Source organism: Oncorhynchus tshawytscha, linkage group LG25 (genome assembly GCF_018296145.1).
Source record: "Oncorhynchus tshawytscha isolate Ot180627B linkage group LG25, Otsh_v2.0, whole genome shotgun sequence".
Classification (NCBI taxonomy): Eukaryota; Metazoa; Chordata; class Actinopteri; order Salmoniformes; family Salmonidae; genus Oncorhynchus; species Oncorhynchus tshawytscha.
This window is the reverse complement of record NC_056453.1, coordinates 13,543,338-13,562,857: the sequence shown is the minus strand read 5'-3', so window position 1 is coordinate 13,562,857 and position 19,520 is coordinate 13,543,338. Positions and strand designations below refer to the sequence as shown.

The window sequence follows — 19,520 nt, the reverse complement described above, 5'->3', positions numbered from 1 at the left end:
GTTCCAGTCATTGGCAGCAGAGAACTAGAAGGAGAAGCGGCCAGAGGAAGAATTGGCTTTGGAGGTGACCAGTGAGATATACCTGCTGTAGCATCTACTGTGTGCATGACACAAGTCATTTTTCCAACAATTGTTTACAGACAGATTATTTCACTTATAATTCATTGTATCACAATTCCAATGGGTCAGAAGTTTACATACACTAAGTTGACTGTCTTTAAAAGCATGGAAAATTCCAGGAAATTATGTCATGTCTTTAGAAGCTTCTGATTGGCTCATTTACATAATTTGAGTCAATTGGAGGTGTACCTGTGGATGTATTTCAAGGCCTACCATCAAACTCCTCTGACTCTTTGCTTGACATTATGGGAAAATCAAAAGAAATCAGCCAAGACCTCAGAAAAAATATTGTAGACCTCCACAAGTCTGGTTCATCCTTGGGAGCAATTTCCAAACACCTGAAGGTACCACATTCATCTGTACAAACAATAGTACGCAAGTATTAACACCATGGGATCACGCAGCCGTCATACCGCTCAGGAAGGAGATGCGTTCTGTCTCCTAGAGATGGTGCGAAAAGTGCAAATCGATCCCAGAACAACAGCAAAGGACCTTGTGAATATGCTGGAGGAAACCGGTACAAAAGTATCTATATTCACAGTAAAACAAGTCCTATATCGACATAACCTGAAAGGCCGCTCAGCAAAGAAGAAGCCACTGCTGCAAAACCGCCATAAAAAAAGCCAGACTACGGTTTGCAACTGCACATGCGGACAAAGATTGTACTTTTTGGAGAAATGTCCTCTGGTCTGATGAAACAAAAATAGAACTGTTTGGCCATAATGACCATCGTTAAGTTTGGAGGAAAAAGGGGGAGGCTTGCAAGCCGAAGAATACCATCCCAACAATGAAGCACAGGGGTGGCAGCATCATGTTGTGGTGGTGCTTTGCTGCAGGAGGGACTGGTGCACTTCACAAAATAGATGGCATCATGAGGCTGGAAAATTATGTGGATATATGGAAGCAACATCTCAAGACTTCAGTCAGGAAGTTAAAGCTTGGTCGCAAATGGGTCTTCCAAATGGACAATCACCCCAAACATACTTCCAAAGTTGTGGCAAAATGGCTTAAGGACAACAAAGTCAAGGTATTGGAGTGGCTATCACAAAGCCCTGACCTCAATCACAAAGAAAATTTGTGGGCAGAACTGAAAAAGTGTGTGCGAGCAAGGATGCCTACAAACCTGACTCAGTTATACCAGCTTTGTCAGGAGGAATGGGCCAAAATTCACCTAACTTATTGTGGGAAGCTTGTGGAAGGCTACCTGAAACGTTTGACCCAAGTTCAACAATTCAAAGGCAATGCTAGCAAATACTAATTGAGTGTATGTAAACGTCTGACACACTGGGAATGTGATAAAAGCAATAAAAGCTGAAATAAATCATTCTCTCTACTATTATTCTGACATTTCACATGATTAAAATAAAGTGTTGATCCTAACTGACCTAAGACAGGGAATTTTCCTAGGATTAAATGTCAGGAATTGTGAAAAACTGAGTTTAAATGTATTTGGCTAAGGTGTATGTAAACTTCCGATTTCAACTGTATATACAGTTTGATACCATTCAAATCAATTCAAATGTTATTTGTCACATGCACTGAATACAACAGGTGTAGACCTTACAGTGAAATGCTTACTTACAAGCCCTTAACCAACAATGCAGTTTTAAGGTGGGGGGCAATGCAGTCCCGGTTGCCATTTAATTAGTCGTTCAGGAGTCGTGTGGCTTGGGGGTAGAAGCTGTTTAGAAGCCTCTTGGACCTAGACTTGGCGCTCCGGTAATGCTTGCTGTGCGGTAGCAGAGAGAACAGTCTATGACAAGGGTGGCTGGTGTCTTGGACAATTTTTAGGGCCTTCCTCTTGGACAATTTTTAGGGTCTTCCTCTGACACCGCCTGGTATAGAGGTCCTGGGTGGCAGGAAGCTTGGCCCCGGTGATGTACTGGGCCATACGCACTAACCTCTGTAGTGCCTTGCGGTCGGAGGCCGAGCAGTTGCCATACCAGGCAGTGATGCAACCCGTCAGGATGCTCTCGATGGTACAGCTGTAAAAGATTTGAAGATCTGAGGACCCATGCCAAATCTTTTCAGTCTCCTGAGTGGGAATAGGTTTGTCGTGTCCTCTTCACGACTGTCTTGGTGTGCTTGGACCATGCCAGTTTGTTGGTGATGTGAACGCCAAGGAACTTGAAACTCTCAACCTGCTCCACCACAGCCCCGTTGATGAGAATGGTGGCGTGCTCAGTCCTCCTTTTCCTGTAGTCATATGATCATCTCCTTTGTATTTGAGTGCACTATAGTGTTGAACGCTGAGCTGTAGTCAATGAATAGCATTCTCACATTCCATTTCATTCCATCCATTACAATGAGCTCGTCCTTCTATAGTTTCTCCCACCAGCCTACTCTGGTACACGATAAGGGTTTAAGAATTTTAATGTAAGTATCGACTGCATAGCAGATCAAACAAGTCGGAAGTTCATAGAAAAAGGCTAGTCTGTGCTCTACTCTGGATTTCTCTGTATGCATGTTCAAAATAGACTAGGGGCCTACTGTATTTATGTGTTTTTCTTCTCAAAAACAACTTTGTTATTTTATTATTAAAATCAGCACCTGAATATCTGATGTATCTTGTGTATTCGGTATTAGGCTGTGGTTTGATTCCAGCATCACATTTGTTGGAAACTCTTTGATTTGGAAAGGACCTGCCCTGCAACTTTGGTTGTGGCCAATGGTGTTTCTATATATATCATTGGTTGTGACAGTTCACTGTTAGAAATACATTTAATCCACCTTTCTTTTTGTGTGACACACGTTCTCCAGGCCATATAATTAGGAATTAGAGCTAGAATTGAATAGGATCTCTATGCTCCATCCCCTCCAATCATAAACGTTCTCTTATACGTAATCAATACGTGACTTTGCCAATAGGACACCTGTTGAGGCATTGCAGCTGGATAGTGGGGAACTGCAACTGAGGATAAGGCCGGGACAAACTTGCATTAGTGTACTGGGCGAGGTTGAAAGAGTTCAAAAGGACATCCTGCAGTCACGGAAACTGGGGACTGCTGGGAGTGAGGAGTGGGTAAGCAGAGCGTGTACTGGTGGACAATTGGGCAGAAAGTGGTAGAATATGGACTGGGGGAGAGAGAGGTAGGGCCGGCAATTGCATTGGGGAATGTTCCTCTGTGGCTGTTTACGAAACCAAGTGTAGATGTGGATATGATTGAGGGTAGCAGAGAATGGGATGAGGACGTGAGAAGGTGTGTGGAGAGATATATATACTGTAGATAATTGTTTTTATTCCTTTTTTAAGGATATATACAGATGATTCAAAGGATCCAGTTAGTGGTAGGGTACAGGGCAGGGGTGTATATCCCAGATTTCAACGTTAGAGTATGTAAGCGGTTAACTGATTATGTGTCAGTGTATGCGGCCGAGTTGATGGACATGATTATAGGTCTGAGATGGGTGGAGAAGGTGAAACCACTGAGTGGTGATTTGCTCTGATTCGGCTGCAGTGTTGAGTAGTGTGAAGGCGGGCAGGTCGGATAGGGGAGACTTGTTTGTGGAGATGATGGTGCTGTTCATGGGATTGGAGAGGATGGGAGTGGTGGTAAGCTTTTGCTGGGTTCCCGCCCATTTGGTTGTGGAGGGTAATGAGAAGGCTTGATGTTGTGGCTAAGAGTGTGGCGAGGAGAGAGGGGGTAGATATTCAGGTCCCGCTGGGCCGCAGGGAAGTCAAGTCCTTGGTCGGGGCAAAAGGGCTTGATCTTTGGCAAAGGGAGTTGGATGCAAATAGTAAGGGGAGGCAATTTTATTGCGTGCACTGGTCAGTAAAGGAAGAGGTGGGGAGCATGGGATGTAGAAGAGAGGAAGTTGTGTGGAGTAGACTACGGTTTGGGCACACAGGTTTGAATGCCACATTGATGATGATAGGGAGACATGAAACCGGGCTGTGTGATGAGTGTTTAGTGGAGGATACGGTGAGCATATTTTGTGAACTGTATGACATAGAGAGGGAGATATTGTGTAAAAAAGTTAGAGGTTGGACAGGGTTGGAGTTTGGGTGGTGTAGTGGGGGGAGGAAAGTGGTGTCTAGGGCTCTATTTAACTTTCTTAGAGGAACAGGACTAATGAAGATCATTTAATGTGGGTAGGCTGTGACTGGCCTCCCACTCCAGTACAGTAGGTGGCGTTGTACGCAACTTAAACGTCGAATGCAATCTGTCAACCCAAAGAAGAAGAAGACTTTCCAATGTAAACAAACCGTAGGCTAATCGTGAGCATGGCGAGAAATATGGACAGTCTCGTAAAGGTAGTTGTATCTCGACTTTATCTTAGGTCAGACAAAATGGACTACTTTATAGTGTATTTATACTTGATCCATTTGTTTCATCCATGTCACATATCTAGCTGTGTCTGGACCTAGTCAACACGCTAGCTTCAATGCTTTATGGCTAGCTGCACATGTTACACATTGTGTGCAACTTAGGAGACAACGCTAGCTACTTATATACTGTACCTTGCCCTAAAAAAATGCATATTGTCGACAGCAATGGCCATGGTCAACAGCAGCAAGTAGCTAAAGCTAGCAAGCAAGTTCCCTGGCCATTACATTTGGGCGAACGTTAACTCTCTAGCCAGAGTCAAAGTAAAGTGAGTGCCAATTTCTCAATTCCTTGCTATATGTCAAATGTAGTTACCTAACCAATTCAGCCCCGCATCCTTACCTTCGCAGATGTTGACAAAACAGCATCCTAACCAAGTCAGCCCTTCACGTTGCATATCACTGCAATGCAGCCCTGGTGTGATGTTTCATCCAGTCTGCTGAGATGGCCATTTGATAAAGCTGACCTTGTAATTTTTTATCTTTATTTAACTAGGCAAGTCAATGAAGAAGAATTTCTTATTTTCAATGATGACATTGGAACAGTGGGTTAACTGCCTTGTTCAGGGGCAGAACAACAGATTTTCCAAAACAACAAATATTTCATAAGCTACCGTTCCTATTTCTGTAGATTTAGCCTGCCTGTGCTTGATGGCTAAACAATAGATTATAGGCCTACTATCGTGAGGGTCTAACAAGCTATATGGAATGATGACAGAAAGGTTACTTTTCTTGCAGGTCCATGGAGGCGGAGGGTATGACTCCGACTTCAGTGATGACGAGGGCCAGGGGGAGACGTCTCAACGTGGAGTGAAAAGGTAAGAGCCAGATGACCATATAGCAAACTCAAATCCAAACAATTAGCCTACTTCAAGATACTACATACCATTTGTTTTTTGTTTTTCTCATTAATGTTGACTTGCAGGAAACGTGAGGATGATCTTCTGCGGAAGCCCTTTCAGAAAGGAAGACACACAAAGGTGGCACATAGGGATGTTGCCACTCATGAATATGACAGGTACAGTATCGGTCTCTTTCATAATGAAGCATCGTTGCCTGACGTCAATGATGTTTTCTGTTAGTGACTGCAAGTGTTTTGTGTTCCCACACAGGGAGGAAGCCAGAAACCGACGTCATCACCTGATATCAATGAATGCTGTATCCTTCTAAAATTGACGATGAAGAGTTTTCACAAGTAAGAAAACGATAAAAGGTCCCCCGTCGCATGTTAGAGTGCATTGTGATTGACGATTCATGTTTGGGAGTGTGTACCTGCCAGAATAGCAGCAAAGTTCCCCCTGAATGTGCTTCACCCAGCAACAATGTTCAATATCTGTTGTTTTTTTTCCCCAGGATGCAATATTAATTCAGTTGCTTATTTTTCTACATGATTTTATTACCATTGATTCCCTAACCATTTACCTTCAGTTTGAGAGACATAAAAAGTTTGTCAGTGACTACATATTGTATTATGGTGGGAAAGTGGAGGATCTCAGACGCTCCACGTAAGTTTTTCTTTTGTTTTTAATGTTGCCTAATATGTGGAGTAGAGATCTTCCTAATGATACATTTCTGTGTGATATGAAAAAATGCTGACACGTCATTTGTCATTGTAAACCTAAGGGCCAATGATAAATCGGACCTGGATGTGGTGCGTGAAAACCATCGCTTCCTGTGGCGGGATGAGGATGAAGAAGAAATGACATGGTAAGTACTGTGAAACAAAATACTTTTACTTGCCACTGTTGGAAATATTGGTCACCAATAGCTGCTCTTTTATTATCAGGGAGAAAGAACTAGCAAAGAAGTACTATGACAAGCTCTTCAAAGAGTACTGTATCGCTGACCTAAGCAGATATAAAGAAAACAAGGTATATGGTATTTTTTTTGTATTATATACATTACCATTCAAATGTTTGGGGTCACTTAGAAATGTCCTTATTTTTTAAAGAAAATCACATTTTTTTGTCCGTTAAAATGAACATAAAATCGATCAGAAATACAGTGTAGACACGGTTAACTTTGTAAATTACTATTGTAGCTGGAAATGGCTGATTTGAAATGGAATATCTACATAGTCGTACAGAGGCCCATTATCAGCAACCATCACTCCTGTGTTCCAATGGCACGTTGTGTCAGCTAATCTAAGTTTGTCATTTTAAAAGGCTAATTGATCATTAGAAAACCCTTTTGCAATTATGTTAGTACAGCTGAAAACTGTTGTTCTGATTAAAGAAGCAGTAAACCTGGCCTTCTTTAGACTAGTTGAGTATCTGGAGCATCAGCAATTGTGGATTTGATTAGAACTTTCAAAGAACATTCTTCTGGAACTCGTCAGTCTATTCTTGTTCTGAGAAATGAAGGCTATTCCATGTGAGAAATTGCCAAGAAACTGAAGATCTCGTACAACGCTGTGCACTACTCCCTTCACAGAACAGGGCAAACTTGCCCTAACCAGAATAGAAAAAAGAGTGGGAGGCCCCGGTGCACAACTGAGCAAGAGGACATTAGTACATTAGTGTCTAGTTTGAGAAACAGACACCTCACAAGTCCTCAACTGGCAGCTTCATAAAATAGTACCCGCAAAACATCAGTCTCAACGTCAACAGTGAAGAGCTGACTCCGGGATGCTGGCCATTAAAAATCAGCGGTTTCCAGCTACAATAGTCATTTACAACATTAACAATGTCTACACTGTATTTCTGGTCAATTTGATGTTATTTTAATGGACAAAAAAATTTGATTTTCTTTCAAAACAAGGACATTTCTAAGTGACCCCAAACTTTTGAACGGTAGTGTTTATGTAAGTGTGCATACATAGTGTTCTATTGGTATTATGTGATTAATGAGGATGACTGCACTTTTCCTCCAGTTTGGGTTCCGATGGCGCGTAGAAAAGGAAGTCGTCTCTGGCAAAGGTAGTCTTTATTACATTTTAAATTCAGAGACATTTATACATTATAAATGTATACATTGATGAAAGTTCTGTTTATTCGTTTGTTGTTTATTCAGTTAATGGCTTATACAGTTCACCATTAAAATGCCAATACCTGGAGTCGGGGACATATGTTTGTACATATCAACCAACTATTCTAGTCAGAAGTAATGCAACACTCTACCACTAGATGGCGATAAATGTCAAGGCGTGCTTACTTTTGACTCAGCTTTCAGGGGTTGACAACCCTGTTCTTGTAATACCACATGGCAGGCACGTAAGGTTTTTAGTTTACCTCTTTGGATTTCGACTGGGGAGAGGAGGGTGAAATGTATCCAACCACTAAGAATAGCCAGTAAGCTTAGTTGGTGAGCTGATTTCTAGAAGTAGGTGTGGTATCTGGTTGAAACAAAACTCGATGGTGCCTGCGGCGCTCCAGGATCAGAGTTAACCACTTTTGGTTAACATTAATTTCGGAAACCCAGAAATAAAATCTACCGTAATTGTGTCAGACGCTCGATTAGGTTCTGGGGGAGATGTATGAGAAAAGATACTAGATACTAACTGACCTAGCAAAGTCTCCACTCCCCTAAATGGAAACTCTCAGCCAGAGCATGGATTGCATCCCATTATGTGGAAAATAATTACCAGATACATGTATTTCCCCAAAACAAATAGATGTGTGATGTCTGCCATTGATGCTTCCAACTAAATCTCCTCCTTCCCTTGGTACTCAGGAACTAACTACACAAATAGAGTAGCCATTCAATTATCCACTTGTAAATGATTTTAAAAAGCTTTGTGGATGATCACTTTATGGATGATAGAAAGTATAAATAGATTAGGTTATTGGGAAATGCTACAAGGTGAGTGCACTGAGAGACTTTAAGTAATGCACTGAACAGATCTATTCTTGCCACTCCGAGAAAGCTGAATAAGCCAATATGTTGTACCAGATTAAGTCACTCTAGCTAATCCCGCCCTTGTATTTTCGTTTACTGCTATTCTGTAGGCAGTGCCACGGGATTAAAAGGCTGACTCAGAACATCAAAGTTCACAGCCGATGCTCTGTTCTATCATTCCCTCTTCAATGGGATGCAATGACCAATCCATGACCTCGAATCCGATCGTCTACATGTGTAAGAGGGCAGTCATGTTCTCTCTCTGGCCAATGCTAGTCATACTTTAGTTTCATGCTATCTCTGTGTCACAGGTCATGTTGCTTTGGGTTAGGTCAAGTATTGATCTAATCATGTGTAATGAACGTTAGTTACCCGTTTTGGCCACACCAGGAAAGATTCAGCAACAGCACTTCTTTCTTACTATTATACACAAGGTTTTCTAGAAAGCCTTTTACAGCTGTTGTTTTGCCAAAGGGGACATAAATCTTTTTTCACCCTCTATACAGCACGTCATTCATTTGATAAGAAAAGGACCCGATGCTTTTGTTAAAAGGACCGTCTCTCCACAGCCTTATGTTTCTGTCTTCTCCTCACTGGTGGCGGTGTCAGAGGAAGGCCCAAAACAATTGTCAAAGACTCCAGTCACCCAAGACCTAGACTGTTCTCTCTGCTACTGCACGACAAGCGGTGCCGGAGCACCAAGTCTAGGTCCAAAAGGCTCCTTAACAGCTTCTACCTCCAAGCTATAAGACCGTTGAACAATTAATCAAATGGCCACCCGGATTATTTACATTATTTACCCCCACTTTGTTTTTACACTGCTGCTACTCGCTGTTTATTATCTATGCATAGTCACTTTACCCATACCTACAAAAACTAACCTGCACATTGATTCGGTACTGGTACCCCATGTATATAGCCTCGTTATTGTCATTTGAGTCTTTTTTTTTTGGTACTTTTAAAATGATTTCTTAACTCTATTTTTTGAACTGCATTGTTGGTTAAGAGCTTGTAAGTAAGCATTTCACAGTAAGGTCTACATCTGTTGTATTGGGCGCATGTAACATAACATTTGATTTGTTCTCGTGTCTGCCGCTGGAGCGCTAGGGCCCCTAAACCCTCTTACCGTCTGAGCCCTTAGCACACTGTTTACATGCCATCTGTCTTAGCTAAGACCATGTCTGTCCATCCCCATATGGCAATGGTGTGTCCGCCTACTTTAGCATGTGACAATGTGTGCTCCTTGAAACCGAGTTGACACGATTCAACAAAGTGTGTCCTAAATCAACACTGTTGCCAACCAAGCTGGTGTTTGGAGAATCCCCCAGTCTGAAGTACGTAGGGCCTACGTCATGATGAGACTGGAGTGTTGACCGTAGAATCTGTCGAGACTGAATGGGATGCGTGGGATAACGAGTAGTTCCGGTGTTTGGGTTTTGGTCACTGGTTATTTGGATGTGTCAGGATTGGGTTTGGCTCAGAGCTTCCTTTTTGCAAGGGCGGAGACTTCGCGAACCAGAATTCTCCATTTGTAACATGTATAGACCCAATTACGCAAGATTTTAGTTCTGGGTTAACTGAGGTTAGTACACGTGAAGATGTATTGATCAAGCAAGATCAGTAGTTCATCTTTCGACATGTCTGTCTGCAATCACTTTGTAATTCCTTGAGTTGGATACTTTCTGTTCAAAGGTCCCAGACATAAAAACATGTTCGCTTATATAATATTCTAATTAGTTTATTTTGCTCACTTTGAAACAGCAGATATCTTTCAATATTGTAACGTAGACGCAGGGAGTCAGGAAACCGGTGCAAATGGCGAGTTTAATAATAGCGAACATGGAGAGTACAAAACAAGAGAAGCATCCGGACATAAAAACTGAACCAATACTGCCTGAAGAGAGATGCTAGGGAGTGCTAGATAAAGGGGAAGTAATCAGGGTAGTGATGAAGTCCAGGTGTGCATCGTGATGGGTTGCCAGGACCGGTGGTTAGTAAACTGGCGACGGCAAGTGGGGGAGCAGGAGTAGACATGACAAATATGCTTTAAAAAAAAAAAAAATATCGGGCAGACCCCCAATTCTGAGTGTTGGGCCACTTAACCATTGTTGACTCAAGCAGCATAAGCATTTGTTTTTAATAAACAATATTTGTGAATTATTGATGACATAATCATCATTTATCTCTATTATGTCGAGAATGTTTAGACCACTGCGCTACTCGGGAGGCTGTAACCATCCACATCTGATGCTGTGAGTGCACGCCGCTGGTCAAAGGCGAGCGATTAACTCTTTATGTTAATCGCTCATGTGAACCACAATCCAGAAGCTGTGTTTGAGCATTTAGAAACGTCAATAATCATTGCTTGCGATGCAGCTTTCAAAACATATGGCCCATGTCTTTTGTCTGCGAGAAAGAATCCTTAAACATTAAAAAAAAACGACACTGTAGCAGTGTTGCACAGATCCATACAGCTGTGAGTGCCTCCATCCGATGACACTACCTCTACACAGAGTTACGCTTATACACAGTTGTTTGGCACATTCTAGATGGCTAATTAGCACAGGTGGTCAACCTCGGTCTTCTGTCTGTCCTCTGTAAACAAGCGCTGTAACATAGAGATGTCGTGTGGCAGCCCTAACTCTGTAAAGGTGTGTTTCAATTGAACCTTTTTGTTGTTGTTTTTTTGTAAATGATCTCTTGCTAAGGCCTCCCAGGTGGCGCAGTGTTTAAGGGCGCTGTACTGCAGCGCCTGCTGTCCCACCAGAGACTCTGGGTTCGCGTCCAGGCTCTGTCGTAACCGGCCGCGACCGGGAGGTTCGTGGGTCAACACACAATTGGCCTAGCGTCGTCCGGGTTAGGGAGGGGTTGGCCGGTAGGGATATCCTTGTCTCATCGCGCACCAGCGACTCCTGTGGAAGGCCGGGCGCAGTGCGCGCTAACCAAGGTTGCCAGGTGCACGGTGTTTCCTCCGACACATTGGTGCGGCTGGCTTCCGGGTTGGATGCGCGCTGTGTTAAGAAGCAGTGCAGCTTGGTTGGGTTGTGTATCGGAGGACGCATGACTTTCAACCTTTGTCTCTCCCGAGCCCGTACGGGAGTTGTAGCGACGAGACAAGATAGTAGCTACTAAACAATTGGATACCACGAAAACGGGGTAAATAAAAAAATAAAAATGTTTTTTATCTCTTGCTGATATGAAAGAGAAGGTCCTTATGCTTCTTAAACCGTACCGCAAGTGATGTGGCGTGTTAATGTTCAGACCAAGCATTGAGGTTAACAAAACTCCCCCGTACGTACAGAAGACGCCTTCGTCCAATGATTCTTAGGGGTAAATGTAATGGAACGGAGAGACGTGATCAGGGGCTAGTTTTGGGAACAGTTGTTGGTGGAACTTTTACAGCATGTTTTTGGAAAGTCAAACGGCATAGAAGCCAGCCACAGTGTGTCCAAACTAAAAGGACACTAGAGATCCATTCCAGTGAGGTCATACGCTGTATCTCTAAGACGGGGCGTGGCCTCTCCCTAGAGAGTAACTCCCTTTTCATTGCTTAACATGCTTTATAATCACAGCTACCAGAGTCGTTCCACGGAAAAGAGTGCCTTTTGGGTAGTGTAATTCTTAAAAATAAATGTAAAAAACTTTATTTCACCCAATTATAATATTCTGACATAAAGAGCACATGTTCCACTTCATAAAAGAAACATGTTTTCCTATCTCAAAAGGTCAAAATAAGTCAAATTACAATTAAAGTAACAGGAAAAGGGCCAATTAAAGATTCAGTCGACCTTAACAGGGTTGATGATTTTATCTTAATTCAGACATAACTCCCCTTGTGACGGGGAATGGAAGCATGTTGTGTACAACAGGGAGGGGCAATTGAAAGCAAGCGTAACAAAAATGTACTTGTTAAAAAAAAAAAATGTTTCTTTGCCCATCTATTTATGGATAACAGGGTTGATGTGTTATGCTCGACTCTGTTTTCTACCACAAAACAACAAGAAAATGACAAAAACATTTTTTGAATCAGCTCACCTTCTTTTACACTATGATTTGACTATTAGATGTTCAATGTTTTTGCTATTAAAACGAGAGTTCAGTTTACGTGACAGGGTTGACCTTAAATTGAAGGACAAATGTAAATTAATCCCTTATCGTATGAAATAAACATTCATCTTCACAAATTACTTATGTAAATCAACAACATAAGGGCAAAACTAGGGTTTTACAATGATGGTGAAAACTTGGAGAAATGTTGGGGTTAAGTGGGTTAAAATCTTCCACGAAGTCAGAAAAAACATGAGGTGGAACATGCCAGAAAGCAGAGTTTTTTTTGCATATTTTTATTTTTTTCTTATAAAAAATGTGATGTATTAAATGTTCCATGTGGTTTATATTAAAGGTCACGTCATTTAATATAACAGGCTTTTAAAAGTCAATATTAGTGCACAATTAAAATTTCTACTATTGTTAGAACGACTCACCAAACATCCGGGAGAAGGTAGCCTTATCTGGCAGATAAGGTGTTAATTAGCCTGCACGTGCAGCTCATGGCATGTAGCCATCTCCAGCGGCCTAAAGTCATGTTGACACGGTCTCTCTAGAAGTCACCGCTAACTCTTGTTGCTTATGCTTTTCCATTGGTAAGTATAAATCACAGCTGTCAGCATCGGAGAGAATGGTCTTTATTCTGGCAGATAAGGCCTTCATGTGAAGAAGGCAGCTCATGGCATGTTGCCAGCTCCAGCAGCCTGGGGTCAGGTGAGGTCTAAGGACTCCTAAACAGCAGGATGACAAGAAAGAAGGGGGGAACAGTCCCGGCCGCTCATGACACTTTTCCTCCTGGGCAGTCTGGAGGATCCATCATTAAGCCTGCTAAAGATAAACCCAGGCTGTTGATGGTCAATCAGGGTTAAGGCATGGCCACTGGCCAGTTCCTGCTTCATGTCTCCTGCTGCAGGAGGAGAGGACTAAAAGGAGCCCTGGTGGTGCAAAATAAGATTAGACCGCAGCAGTAGGAACCTCGGCAGGTCAACCACAGCTCTTGACTGTTGATAGGAATGGAGGTGTCTTCTGACTAGTCACATCCTATATACAGTGCCTTCAGAAGTAGTAAATACCCTTGACTTATTACACATTTTGTTGTGTTACAGCCTGAATTCAAAATTGATGAAATATATTTTTTTCTCACCAATCTACACACGACCCCATAATGACAAAGTGAAAACATGTTTTTCCAATTTTTTGAAAATGGATTGAAAATGAAATACAGAAATATCTCATTTTCAGAAGTATTCACATCCCTGAGCAATACTTTGTAGAAGCACCTTTGGCAGCGATTACAGCTTTGAGTCGTTCCACATCTGGATTGTACAATTATTCTTTTAAAAATTATTAAAGCTCTGTCAAGTTAGTGGTTGATCATTGCTATACAACCATTTCCAGGTCTTGCCATAGATTTTCAAGCCGTTTTAAGTCAAAACTGTAACTAGGCCACTCAGGAACATTCACTGTCTTCATGGTAAGCAACTCCAGTGTAGATTTGGCCTTGTGCTTTAGGTTATTGTCCTGCTGAAAGGTGAATTAATCTCCCAATGTCTGATGAAAAGTAGACTGAACCAGGTTTTCCTCTAGAATTGTGCATGTGCTTAGCTCCGTTTTAATTTTTTTATCCTGAAAAACGTAACGATTAGAAGCATACCCATAACATGATGCAGCCACCCCTATGCTTGAAAATATGGAGAGTGGTACTCAGTATGTGTTGTATTGGATTTTCCCCAAACAACACTTTGTATTCAGGACAAAAAGTTAATTGCTTTGCCGTATTTTTTTGCAGTTTTACTTTAGTGATGCATGTTTTGGAATATTTTTGTTCTGTACAGGCTTCCTTCTTTTCACTCTGTCAATTTATGTTAGTATTGTGGAGTAACTACAATGTCCTATCACAGCCATTAAACTCTAACTGTTTTAAAGTCACCATTGGCCTCATGGTGAAATCCCTGAGCGATTTCCTTCCTCTCCAGCAACTGAGTTAGGAAGGAAGCCTATATCTTTGTAGTGAATGGGTGTATTAATAACTTCACCATGCTCAAAGGGATATTCAATGTCTGTCTGTTTTTTTTAACTCATCGACCAATAGGTGCCTTTCTTTGTGAGGCATTGGAAAACCAACCTGGTTTTTGTGGTTGAATCTGTGTTTGAAATTCCCTGCTCCGACTGAGGAACTTTACAGATAATTGTATGTTGGGGTATAGAGATGAGGTAGTCATTCAAAAGTAATTTTAAACTCTATTATTGCACACAGAGTCCATGCAATTTATTATGTGACCTTGTTAAGCAAATTGTTACTCCTGAACTTATTTAGGCTTGCAATAACAAAGGGGTTGAATACTTACTGACTCAATATTAGTTTAGCTTTTAATTTTTTATTAATTTGTAAAAATGTCAACAAACAGAATTTGACTTTGCCTCTTAAGTGGCGCAGTGGTCTACGGCTCTGCATAGCAGTGCTAGCTGTGCCATTAGAGATTCTGGGTTCGAGTCCAGGCTCTGTTGCAGCCGGCTGTGACGGGTAGACCCATGGGGCGGCGCACAATTGGCCCAGCGTTGTCCGGGTTAGGGGAGGGTTTGGCCGGCAGGGATGTTCTTGTCCCATCGTGCACTAGTGACTCCTGTGGCGGGCCTGGCGCAGTGCACGCTGACACGGTCGCCAGGTGTTCCTCCGACACATTGGTGCGGCTGGCTTCCGGGTTAAGTGGGCATTGTGTCAAGAAGCAACGCGGCTTGGTTGGGTTGTGTTTTGGAGGACTCACAGCTCTCGACCTTTGCCTCTCCCGAGTCCGTACGGGAGTTGCAGCGATGAGACAAGACTGTAACTACCAATTGGATACCACGAAATTGTGGAGAGAGGGGTAAAAAAAAACATAATTCCACTCTGACATTATGGGGTGTTGTGTGTAGGCCAGTGACAAAAAAACCCCGATATAATCCATTTAAAGTTCTGGCTGTAACACAACAAGGTGTGAACTAAAGATACAGCCATGTTTATGCACCTTTCCTCCAATTGAGAGCTAATTTGACTTGATTAGTAGTGACATATGTGATAATGAAGTGCACAGGGAACACACCCTTGTTGAGCTTTACATTGGCATTTCTCACATCGTATTCAGACTATCCTATGTGCATAATCTGCCTTAATATAGGTATAATACTGGGTGACTTCATATACTTGAAAATATTTCCCAGGTTTCCGAGGTTTTGCACAAAAAAAACTGCAAAATGCAGGTCGTCATGAGAGTACATTTGTTTTTACACGATACAGATTATTACTCAATCACTCTCTTGCTCTACTCTGTGTGGTATGGAAATGCAGTTGAATCCTGTTTCTGTTGTGTTGACACTCTAGGCCAGTTTCTGTGTGGGAACAAGCGCTGTGAGAAGGAGGATGGCCTGAAGAGCTGGGAGGTGAACTTTGCCTATGTGGAGCAGGGAGAGAAGAGAAACGCACTGGTCAAACTCCGTAAGAGCTCTGTTGTTTACTGGCCGTCTAAGCTAGGGCTGGGACTTTTAAATCCTCGCTCCAGTAGCATGTCGAAGCGAATCGCATTCGTAAAGCCAGAAGAATAACTCCCTTCTCTCATTGTGATCCCTGAGGAAACTCCGACATGCGAAATCAACTTAGTTTACTTAAAAGTAAATGTAGCTGTCTGTCACAGTAATCATTTCCTAGGTCATATCCTTGATTCTAATTGTTTGCCATACTGACCGAGATGGTATTTTCTAGGACTCTGCCCCGAGTGCTCCTTCAAACTCAACTATCATCACAAGTAAGTTGAACCTCTAATTGTTCCTTGTCAATTTATCATCGTCTATTGAACACGTGGGGTCTCTGGCCCCTTTTTGTGCTATCAAGATGTCACAGTTAATGTTTGACGATTGGCAGAATTGAAACAAGTGACTTTTTTTTCAGGAGAAAGGAGGTGATCGCCAAGAGAAAAAGACCAAAGTCGTCTGAGGAAAATGAAGTTGAGCCACAGTCAAAAAGATCCAAGAAAGGCTCCAAGAAACACAAAAACAAACATAAAAGGAAGCACAAAGGCAAGACTCCCCCGTTTCATACCTTTGTACAACCATGGTTATAGGTAAACAAAAATAACAGGCCATGGTGATAAAATTAAAAGTGCAGAAGGTGTTTGTACTAATGTCTTGATGGTGTAAATGTAATTAGGATTTGCCGACTCACAACCATGAACAACTTGCAGTGAGTATACCAAACATTAGGAACACCTTCTTAATATTGAGTTGCTACCCCCCCTTTTGCCCTCAGAACAGCCTCAATTTGTCAGGGCATGGACTCCACAAAGTGTTGAAAGCATTCCACAGGAATGCTGGCCCATGTTGACTCCAATGCTTGCCGCAGTTGTCAAGTTGTCTGGATTTCATTTGGGTGATGGACTATTCTTGATACACATGGGAAACTGTTGAGCGTGAAAAACCCAGCAACGTTGCAGTTCTTGGCACAAACCGGTGTGCCTGGCACCTACTACCATAACCTGTTCAAAGGCACTTATAAATGTTGTCTTGTCCGTTCACCCTCAGAATGGCACTCATACACAATCCATGCCTGAATCTTCTCGAGGCTTAAAAGTCCTTCTTTAACCTGTCTCCTCCCTTGCATCTACACTGATTTGAAGTGGATTTAACAAGTCACATCAATATGGGATCATAGCTTTCACCTGGATTCACCTGGTCAGTTTATGTCATGGAAAGAGCAGGTGTTATTGTTTTGTACACTCAGTTTTGTACACTCGGGGCTCCCGAGTGGCGCAGCGGTCTTAAGGCACCGCATCTGTGCTAGAGGCGTCACTACAGACCCTGGTTCGATTCCAGGCTGTATCACAACCGGACGGGTTTGGGAGTCCCATAGGCCGGCACACAGTTGGCCCAGCGTCGTCCGGGTTTGGACGGGTGTAGGCCGTCATTGTAAATAAGAATTTGCCTAGTTAAGTGAAGGTTCAAAATAAAAAATAGGCCTACTACAGTGTTGAGATATTAGGGCAATTCCACGTTAACAGTGACACTGAGACTCAGATTTTTCACTTTTAAAATGCGTGTCAAACAAAAACCAATGAAGTTAAACAAACCATTCAACTTTATGCACAAGGGCTACTTTTTAAAGATGTCCACTGAAAACTTTACAAAACACATTTACTGGAAGAATTGTGCAGAAACAGAATGATGGTACAAACAGCACAAACCATCATTCTGTTACCAAACTTTTCATTTGCGCTGTTCTTAAAGTACATTTGTTTTTGTGAAGTTTTCTGTGGAAATTGTGAAAAGTAGTCCTCATACACAGAGTTGTATGGTTTGTTTAACTTTTCAATCATAGGTTTTTCATTTGACATTTTAAAGTGAAAAGTCGGACTCTGTTCCTCTTACTGTGGAATTGTCCATTACGTAATAGCAGAGATATTACATAATAGCTGGCTGAACACTTTTTGCTTGTTAATGACTCTTCAATGGTCATGTTGCTTTTTTTGTTTGTTACTCAATGTCAACTGCGCATAGTTGGCTGTCCAAGTTAAACTGACTGATCCCTTCCTGTGTTCCCCTTCTCTCTCCCCTTGCAGACCACTCCTCCCCCAGTAACTCTGAAGACGACTCCCAAGAGTCAGACAAAGGTACCGTTCGTTCTCACTCTCCACCTCCCTACCAAAGTCGAGCAGTTTATTATCTTACACCTTCAGAGCAAGCAGAACAGACTGGGCCTAGTGTCCACATTCATTACAGGTGCCTTTTAAAACATGTTTGCGAGCTTGGCCCTTAAGCCTCAAGGGAGTCTTCCCTGCAGCTCCGCAGAAAGTCCGACAACGGTCATGCTATTATTGTGGCTTCGATCCATTCACACTGTCAGCTGCACTTGAAGTATGGGCCTGCTTACCCTCGGTTGTCGGTTTAACATGAATAAAAGCCCGTCGTTGCACACGAAGGCCAAACTCTAAAGCCAAGGCGCAGACCAAGGGCCATATACTCTTATACGTTTAAGTCGGGACTTGACTCTTCAGACCCTCTTCAAACCTTAAGCGCTGTACCTATTTTTTTTCATGTGCTGCAGTTGACGCTTGTTATACGTGCTTGTTTATGAAAGCATTATGATTGAATGTAGTACATGAAAATCTCTTGATGAATAACATTTGTCTGATTTGTATGGTCTCCTTCCCGCCCTGTAGCAGAGGGAGAACACAGTGAGGAGCCAGATAGCCTGTCGGAGGCAGACCACTGGAAAGGCCCAGCCCCCACCATGGAGGAGAAGTCCAGGTGAGCTTAGCACTCTCACATTAGCTCACCTTTACAATGTCCTGTTAGGCCTTTGGCCACTAATACCAGCCATTTAAAGTCTGACGTGACTATTTTCTGTCTTCCAGGGAGGAGAAGTTTGACGAGTACTTTGAGGACATGTTTCTTTGACCACCCTGACCTTGGATTTCTGAAAGCAAGAGTCTACGTGTCCAGACATTGATGTTATTGATTTGGTTTTAGAAGTTGTCCTCGTTGAATATTTGAGTTTATCTGAAGCTAAATAAAATCTCTTTTTTTTGTTTTTTTTACAACTGAAATAGACTACAATATGCATAGAGTGCCATGTAAAACCATGAAGAACTGCCAAGAAAGATCCATATCAGAAGAAAACTAGAGGAAGCAAAACAATTCAACCATGGTAGTAGAGACACCAAATAAAAGCCAATGCATTGGAAAGTGCATGTATTAACACATCGTTAATGTTCTTCCTGTAGGGTTATAGATGTCCAAACCAATGTTGGATGCTGTAGCGCTACGATTTGGAAGCTGTGAATTATACCTGAAGTGGCCCGTGTGCTCTTTTTGTCAGGAAGTTCAGATGCGTGTCCATGGCCCGGGGATTAGACACAATGGCTTTAATCTTCAGTAATTACTCTCTCTTCTTTCTAAAGGAGTCCACAGATACAGTGAGTTAACCTGAATGAACGGTTATCATGCGTTAAAGGGGAAGTCGACCATAGTACATATTCTACTTTGATCGGTGTTTCTCTGTGCTAATAAATGTGCCCTATTACCCAATTAAAGAGTTTGGATGTCATATTACAATACTGTAGGCATATGTTGTCACAGAGATAAGATTGCATTTGATTGAATAACCTTTTGCTCTGAATTGTCCTTGATTGAAAAATGTACACTGTCTTACATACTATATGTG

At 42.2% G+C, this 19,520-nt stretch overlaps 1 protein-coding gene across 1 annotated transcript; it reads left to right on the top strand.

Annotated features, from left to right (window-relative positions):
• The first annotated feature begins 4,243 nt into the window (after window positions 1-4,243).
• fra10ac1 (FRA10A associated CGG repeat 1) lies at window positions 4,244-19,384 on the top strand. Its single transcript, XM_024387702.2, has 14 exons — window positions 4,244-4,375; window positions 5,186-5,265; window positions 5,373-5,465; window positions 5,560-5,605; window positions 5,876-5,952; window positions 6,071-6,154; window positions 6,234-6,318; window positions 7,320-7,365; window positions 15,690-15,803; window positions 16,068-16,110; window positions 16,254-16,381; window positions 17,917-17,967; window positions 18,517-18,604; window positions 18,712-19,384. Exons 1-14 carry the CDS (start codon window positions 4,346-4,348, stop codon window positions 18,752-18,754), a joined length of 1,008 nt encoding a protein of 335 aa, XP_024243470.1. The 5' UTR covers window positions 4,244-4,345; the 3' UTR covers window positions 18,755-19,384.
• The last annotated feature ends 136 nt before the right edge of the window (window positions 19,385-19,520 follow it).

Bases quoted from the DNA above. Each gene is read 5' to 3' on its own strand.
- fra10ac1 (XM_024387702.2), top strand. From the start codon at position 4,346: ATGGCGAGAAATATGGACAGTCTCGTAAAG. The intron at 5,266-5,372 runs GTAAGAGCCAGA...GTTGACTTGCAG, and splicing joins TCTCAACGTGGAGTGAAAAG to GAAACGTGAGGATGATCTTC. The intron at 16,111-16,253 runs GTAAGTTGAACC...CTTTTTTTTCAG, and splicing joins AAACTCAACTATCATCACAA to GAGAAAGGAGGTGATCGCCA.